Source organism: Gymnodraco acuticeps, unplaced genomic scaffold (assembly GCF_902827175.1).
Source record: "Gymnodraco acuticeps unplaced genomic scaffold, fGymAcu1.1, whole genome shotgun sequence".
Lineage (NCBI taxonomy): Eukaryota > Metazoa > Chordata > Actinopteri > Perciformes > Bathydraconidae > Gymnodraco > Gymnodraco acuticeps.
Window position 1 is genome coordinate 1,232,359 of NW_022989778.1, and position 8,147 is coordinate 1,240,505.

General features: G+C 41.2%; 1 protein-coding gene across 1 annotated transcript in view; it reads left to right on the forward strand.

Annotated features, from left to right (window-relative positions):
- The window catches only part of LOC117548768 (laminin subunit alpha-2-like), a 200,447-nt gene that overhangs the window by 18,128 nt on the left and 174,172 nt on the right, over positions 1–8,147 (forward strand). Inside the window, 2 exon segments of the mRNA XM_034220232.1 lie at positions 2,315–2,494; positions 3,146–3,235. Coding sequence (XP_034076123.1) covers positions 2,315–2,494; positions 3,146–3,235 — 270 coding nt within the window.

The window sequence follows — 8,147 nt, forward strand, 5'->3', positions numbered from 1 at the left end:
CACACAACTGTTTGCTGTTATGTTGCTTTGATCAGCTGTGTGTATGATTTCACCACGTAAGAACTGAAGGGCAAGCCTACGATTACTGACATTAATGAAGAGAAAAAGAACACACGCACATACACAAATGCAGACACATGCGTACATACACACATACAGGGAAAACAAACTAATCACACATCTACATCTTCCACACAGGCCTCTAATTGTAGACGCCTGTCTGAATATTTATACACATTTACATGGGTGCTGTGTGTGTTTGTGTGTGTTTGTGTGTGTGTGTCGCACATGCCTGGATCCATGTGTGTCTGTGTCCTGCGGGGGAGCGCTAGAGGGGGTGCGAGCTGGGAGATGTCAAGAGCTGCAAAGACAGAGGTGTCTGAATGTGTGTGTGTGTGTGTGTGTGTGTGTGTGTGTGTGTGTGTGTGTGTGTGGTTGACAGCTCCCCAGCCGTCTGATCACAGTGAAACCATAATGAGTCGTAGGCGATGTGTCACAGCATCGCACACACATTCACAATGTCACCCCATCGCTCATCACACACACACACACACACACACACACACACACACACACACACACACACACACACACACACACACACACACACACAACCATCTCCTTCGTTACTTCCAAGTGTGCAGCGTGCACCCATCAAGTGTTCCCCCTTGACACACACACGACTGAACACGGTGCTCTCCATAAGACTTCTTTGCAGCTCCCAAATGTTGCTTTTGGCCACATTAGAGAGAGAGACAGACAGACAGACATACATACGGACGGACGGACAGACAGACGGACAGACGGACAGGCGCACGGACGGACGGACATACAGACAGACAGACAGACAGACAGAAAGACAGACAGACAGGCGGACAGGCGGACAGGCGGACAGACAGACAGACAGACAGGCGGACGGACGGACGGACGGACAGACAGACAGAGACAGGCGGACAGACGGACGGACGGACAGACAGACAGACAGACAGACAGACAGACAGACAGACGGACAGACGGACGGACGGACGGACGGACAGACAGACAGACAGGCGGACAGACAGGCGGACAGACAGGCGGACAGGCGGACAGGCGGACAGACAGACAGACGGAGAGACGGACAGACGGACAGACGGACAGACAGACAGACAGACAGACAGACGGACAGACAGACAGACAGATGGACGGACGGACGGACGACGGACGGACGGACGGACGGACAGACAGACAGACAGGCGGACAGACAGGCAGACAGACAGACGGACAGACAGGCGGACAGACAGGCGGACAGACAGACAGACAGACAGACAGACAGACAGACAGACAGACAGACAGACAGACACACAGACAGACAGACAGACGACAGACAGACACAGACAGACAGACAGACAGACAGACAGGACCTCACACTCCTTGCAATGTGACTGCCTGTTGATCATTATTGGTGATACAGAATATAGATGATTCTTATTCTTCTCCTGCATTTAGCACATTAGAGCGACACTGTTAGAATTCAAATTGTCTATTTCTTTCGTTCATTTTAATATGAGCAAACATTGTTGTAGGTGTGCAGATGTGCCACATACAAATGTTGTCTTCCTAGAAGAATTGGAAATGACTGCATTATTGTTATTGTGTATCCTTTGAATGCTTTGCCTCAGTTTGCCTCACTCTATGTTTCCCTGAGTAGATGTTTGGTTTCAGTTAGATATGGCTGAAAAGCTAAAAAGCCAATCAAGGGTCTTCAGGTTTTTCGCTTAAAATCTTTGCAAAGACACATCATGTTCTTCTGCTTCTTAACAACATTGTCTTGTCTTTTCATGTTCCAATCACCTCTGTTGGCAGTACTGTATCGCCAGATGGTCTTAACAAACACATTACAATCAGAATTGGGAATCTCTGTGGCAAAAAGTCTGACACAACAGAACCGCACAAAATCTTGTCTTTTTCCTCAGCCATTTTGAAACGTGTATATCTATAATTAAAGGTGTTATATTTTAAACTTTAGTTACTATATCATGACATTTGACTTGGTACAAATACTCCACATTTTAGACTTTTTATCTTTGCTCAAACAAGTCTTTTTTTACATTTTTGAAAATAAACGACACATCCTGTAACAAATATGTTATTGCAACTCATCCTCCTCCAATCTGTTCTGTATTTGTTCTTTCTTAGCTACACTGAAGAAGTTTCTCACTGCTTCTACTCTCTACTATCTGCAGTTGCAAGAAACTAAAAGCGCCTTTTAATGTGTGTCTCATCACAGTGGCTCAGTTTAAGTCTGCTGTCACATCTCGCCTGTCTCTCTCTATAGATCCACGCGTCTTTGATCAATGGCCGGCCGAGTGCAGACGACCCCTCCCAGACCCTGCTGAACTTCACCTCCGCCCGCTACATCAGGCTGGTGTTTCAGCGAATCAGAACGCTTAACGCCGACCTCATGACTCTGACTCAGCGTGACCCGAAGGAGGTCGATCCCATCGTGACGAGAAGGGTGAGGCTCAACACTTTTTCATATATTTCTTTGTTTGAAATTATGATTAAATTCAACTCAAAGAAGCTTTATTGGCATGACCATGTCACAAACACAGTATTGCCAAAGCTCATTGTACAACAGTAAAACGTTTAATAATCATGTTAACAATAATATGTAATTTAAATATCTGTCATTGAAATATAATTGTATACAAATCTACTGTAAAAATACAAAATGATCTCATTTATTTGCGATTGAGGCGTTTTATTGTTACATTTTTGAGTCAGATGAGTAGCCCATACAGTAAAGTTGGCCATTGTGCAGACTGTGGGCAGCTGTAGCTCTGGAGGTAAAGTGGGTCGATCCACATGTCAAAGTATTGTTGCACACTGAACCCAAATTTCTCCCGATGGTCAGCACCGGGCCACATGTTAGCTCGCTGCCATCTGTGAGCGTGAGTGGATGAATACAAGTCAAATTTTAAAGTGATTCAGCAATTTACCATAACTGCTGTTCAACAAATCACCAGATGTGGTTTTACTATTGCGGCATAATTTCTTCGGTCAGGCTTTGCTTTTTTAAAGACTACACCCCAGTGAGATAACATATCCTATTTTTACGATGCTCATTAACGCTGTTGTATTCCTTTTCTCACCTTCTCTCTTTCAGTACTATTATTCCATTAAGGACATCTCAGTAGGAGGGATGTGTATCTGTTACGGCCACGCCAAAGCTTGTCCGCTCAACACCGATACTAAGGTAAAATACTTAACTGTCTTTCTCTCACTCCACTTAACAATACCACAAGGTAATAGAGCTTCTTCATACTGAGGAACAGGACCAAAGAGCCACCTCGGGCACCAGCTTTTTATCTACCGCCTTGTATCAAACTTTGTGTGTGTGTGTGTGTGTGTGTGTGGGTGTGTGTATTTGTGTGTGTAACTGACTGTCTGCAAGGGACACAGGTGACACAGTGAAGCGTTGTCTCCCATGTCACTTCAAACGGTGGAGTATTTTATGAGGGGCCGTGTAGGCCAAAATTCAAACTCACCTCACACACACCTACTGAAAACATCTGGCCTTGCACACACACTACTGAAATCCTCTCACATTCACTACTGAACACCTCACACACACTACTGAAAATTAAGCCTCACACACACACTATTGAAATCCTCTCACATTCACTACTGAACACCTCACACACACTACTGAAAATTAAGCCTCACACACACACTACTGAAAACATCTGGCCTTGCACACACACTACTGAAATCCTCTCACATTCACTACTGAACACCTCACACACACACTACTGAAAACATCTGGCCTTGCACACACACTACTGAAATCCTCTCACATTCACTACTGAACACCTCACACACACACACTACTGAAAATTAAGCCTCACACACACACTACTGAAATCCTCTCACATTCACTACTGAACACCTCACACACACACTCCTGAAAAGCATTTTACTGAAAGGTTCTCAGTAGGGAATGTGCATGTGTTTCACCTATGTGTGTGTGAGGGGATTCTTGATGTAACGGAAGTCATTCTAATGTAACGGAAGTCATTCTAATGTAACGGAAGTCATCTGCTGGTGGTCTCTTTGCTAGCCCTGTTGCTTCATTAGCTCCAGGCTGCTACTCGGACGTGTTTGTTGTGTTGATGCCTGGTGGAGTATTCTTCATTGAAATATCGCACTTATCTTATGGCTCTGCGGTTCAAACAGACCGTCTATGAATGCAGTTTATTCGGTAAGTGAAATTCAAGCACTTTATTTCTTACTTGTCTTTTTATTCAGCTAACAAGCGAGACGAAGCTACATCTGTGCTAACGATGCTATCCGTAGCATACAAGTTAAAACATAATAGAGAAGTGTAAACATTAAGAAGGATTATACTGTAAAACATAAGGCTTCTCGTGAGGTTGGTAAAATAAGGTCATGCTTGTACATTAGTTATATTTGCTAGTTAGGTAACTGCATTGTTATTGTTAATTTAAAATAGCTATGCTCGACGATGCAGACAGCTAGCGTCACATTAGTGTTGAAGAGCAGAGTATGAGATTAACCTCACTATAAGATCTGTGTATCTGAACAATATGAATCTCACATTTCCAGTTGGTTCCAGAAATAACGTTGACGTAGATATTGCAATATGGTTTGTTGAGCTGGAGTTGATTGTTGAAGCTTACTGGTTAACGTTCATCATATTAAACGAACGAACCCAAACGTTGTTGTTTTTATTAATATTATTACCAATACTTACTTAGCATTTTATTATCATTACACTGGAGAAACCGACTTATTGTGGCAGCAGAACGTGAACATGTAACTTAATGCCTGCATTTGAGGACGAAAAATAGCTCAGTCAATGCTTTAGGGACAAGGAAATGATTTGTTTAAATATTAGATATGACGTTATGTGTGCTTCTGTGACAATGAAGCTTATTCATTGCATTACATTTGTTGAAGATGTTTGTCTTTTACCCTTACGTGTGTGTTACAAATGAATGTGAATATGGCATAGTACAAATATTTAAATTGACTGTCTCATGAAAAACGATTCTAAAATAAAAAGGACCCCAAAGTGAGTCAACAAAACTTTCAATAATAATCTAAGGTAGCCTATTGAGTTTTGGGATGTTACTTGCATACAAATCTATAAATGCCTTAAGGTTTCTAAAACATACATATGTGGTAAATTCAACAGTGGACCCAGCAAAGATTCACATTTTTGCATGATTTGTTGCTGTTACTTAATTTTAATAAATTCAAGTCAAGCTTAGTTACATGTGATGGGAGCTATATGCTCTTACCTGTGTGCCTCCTCCGCAACCAGACTGTATTCAAACTCTTAAGTACCAGTTCTATCTACTTTAAACAATTAAAAGACAAAATCACTACATTTATTGATATACCAATCTTTATTTTTGGGGCCTCTTCTTCTTTTAAATTAAACTTTCAGACATGAGATATTGAAAACAGTAATAGTTTTGTCTATTTAAAAAAGAATGAGCCATTCCTTACAGTTAACTTCATATTTCTTATTGTCTAAAGCATTTATGACACATTTCCCCCTCATATTCACAGTGTGGATCAATTGAGACAGCGTGCAGAGACTTTGGGAGAAACCTCAGCATGACGGATGCCCTGTCTGTGGGTTTGGCTGGAGAGGACTGAGGTGGAGAGGTCTTTCTCTGGGAGGAGGCCCAGGCCTGATGGAGGAGGCCCAGGCCTGATGGAGGAGGACCAGGCCTGATGAAGAAACCCCCTAACTGCATCTGTGAGCACATACTGGGCTCAGCTGTCACAAACAAATGATGGTCCTGTTTGACTTTGTGTTCACAATAAAAGTGTAGTTTCTTAGTGAATGTCCTGTATTGGTCTTTAATCTGAAATCAGCTTTTCATTTTCTTCTTGCCCCTCTGAGAAAACGGTGAGGCAGTTGTGTCCTTCAGGTATGTCCTTTCCTAACAGAAATGACAAGAAACATATGACATTATTGCAGAGCAAGTGTGTTATTTATGAAAGAGGTTTGTTTATTTAGCGGCTGTAGAAATAATGTATTTTTTTAATTTTAACGTGTTTTTTTAATTCATCACTTTGTACTACAAAGATAATCAGATTATGAATGAACAGTCTGCAGTTAATCAACATTAACATATCTTATTAAATAATATTCAACTGCTCGGTTGTCTCACTGCAAGAACCACTTTTACCACGTCTTTTACAGACATATGTAGAGACAAATGGTAGCAATTCTCACAATGTAAATAATAATTGCCTTAAATACATTGAATGTGAAAGCTGATTATAGTTGTTACTTTATTTAAAAAATGTTTCTCTCGATTCTTTGTACAGTATGAAAGGAGTCTTTGTACCTTTGAGTCCATGCTGAAGTTCACTGATGTTAGGAATAGGTCTGTCTCTCGTGGTCAGCATCCTCTGGTCTGTCTGCATCACCTGGAAACTTTAAACAAACAGATGTATATGTAAAGTAACAATGTGTTGGTCACAGACTTGTTTTTACATGCAAACGTCATGTGATAATCTTTTTGTTATCCTTAAAAAAAAGTGCTGGATATCAAAGCCCACACACACGTAAGGGTAAAAGACAAACATCTTCAACAAATGTAATGCAATGAATAAGCTTCATTGTCACAGAAGCACACATAACGTCATATCTAATATTTAAACAAATCATTTCCTTGTCCCTAAGCATTGACTGAGCTATTTTTCGTCCTCAAATGCAGGCATTAAGTTACATGTTCACGTTCTGCTGCCACAATAAGTCGGTTTCTCCAGTGTATGATAATAAAATGCTAAGTAAGTATTGGTAATAATATTAATAAAAACAACAACGTTTGGGTTCGTTCGTTTAATATGATGAACGTTAACCAGTAAGCTTCAACAATCAACTCCAGCTCAACAAACATATTGCAATATCTACGTCAACGTTATTTCTGGAACCAACTGGAAATGTGAGATTCATATTGTTCAGATACACAGATCTTATAGTGAGGTTAATCTCATACTCTGCTCTTCAACACTAATGTGACGCTAGCTGTCTGCATCGTCGAGCATAGCTATTTTAAATTAACAATAACAATGCAGTTACCTAACTAGCAAATATAACTAATGTACAAGCATGACCTTATTTACCAACCTCACCGAGAAGCCTTATGTTTTACAGTATAATCCTTCTTAATGTTTTACACTTCTCCATTATGTTTTTAACTTGTATGCTACGGATAGCATCGTTAGCATAGATGTAGCTTCGTCTCGCTTGTTAGCTGAATAAAAGACAAGTAAGAAATAAAGTGCTTGAATTTCACTTACCGAATAAACTGCATTCATAGACGGTCTGTTTGAACCGCAGAGCCATAAGATAAGTGCGATATTTCAATGAAGAATACTCCACCAGGCATCAACACAACAAACACGTCCGAGTAGTAGCCTGGAGCTAATGAAGCTAACGGGGCTAGCAAAGAGACCACCAGCAGATGACTTCCGTTACATTAGAATGACTTCCGTTACATTAGAATGACTTCCGTTACATCAAGAATCCCCTCACACACACATAGGTGAAACACATGCACATTCCCTACTGAGAACCTTTCAGTAAAATGTTTTTCAGTAGTGTGTGTGTGAGGTTAATTTTCAGTAGTGTGTGTGCGAGGTGTTCAGTAATGAATGTGAGAGGATTTCAATAGTGTGTGTATGACGTTCATTTCAGTAGCGTGTGTGTGAGTTGTTCAGTAGTGAATGTGAGAGTATTTCAGTAGTATGTGGCAAGGCCAGATGTTTTCAGTAGTGTGTGTGTGAGGATTTCAGTAGTATGTGTGCAAGGCCATGTTTTCAGTAGTGTGTGTGTGAGGTGTTCAGTAGTGAATGTGAGAGGATTTCAGTAGTGTGTGTGCAAGGCCAGATGTTTTCAGTAGTGTGTGTGTGAGGTGTTCAGTAGTGAATGTGAGAGTATTTCAGTAGTGTGTGTGCAAGGCCAGATGTTTTCAGTAGTGTGTGTGCGAGGGGAGTTTGAATTTTGGCCTACACGGCCCTTCATAGTATTTGATACCAGACACCTAGACTTTCTCTTTCTAGCTCACCACACACACCCACACCCCACACACCACACCACACCACACAACACCACACCACAC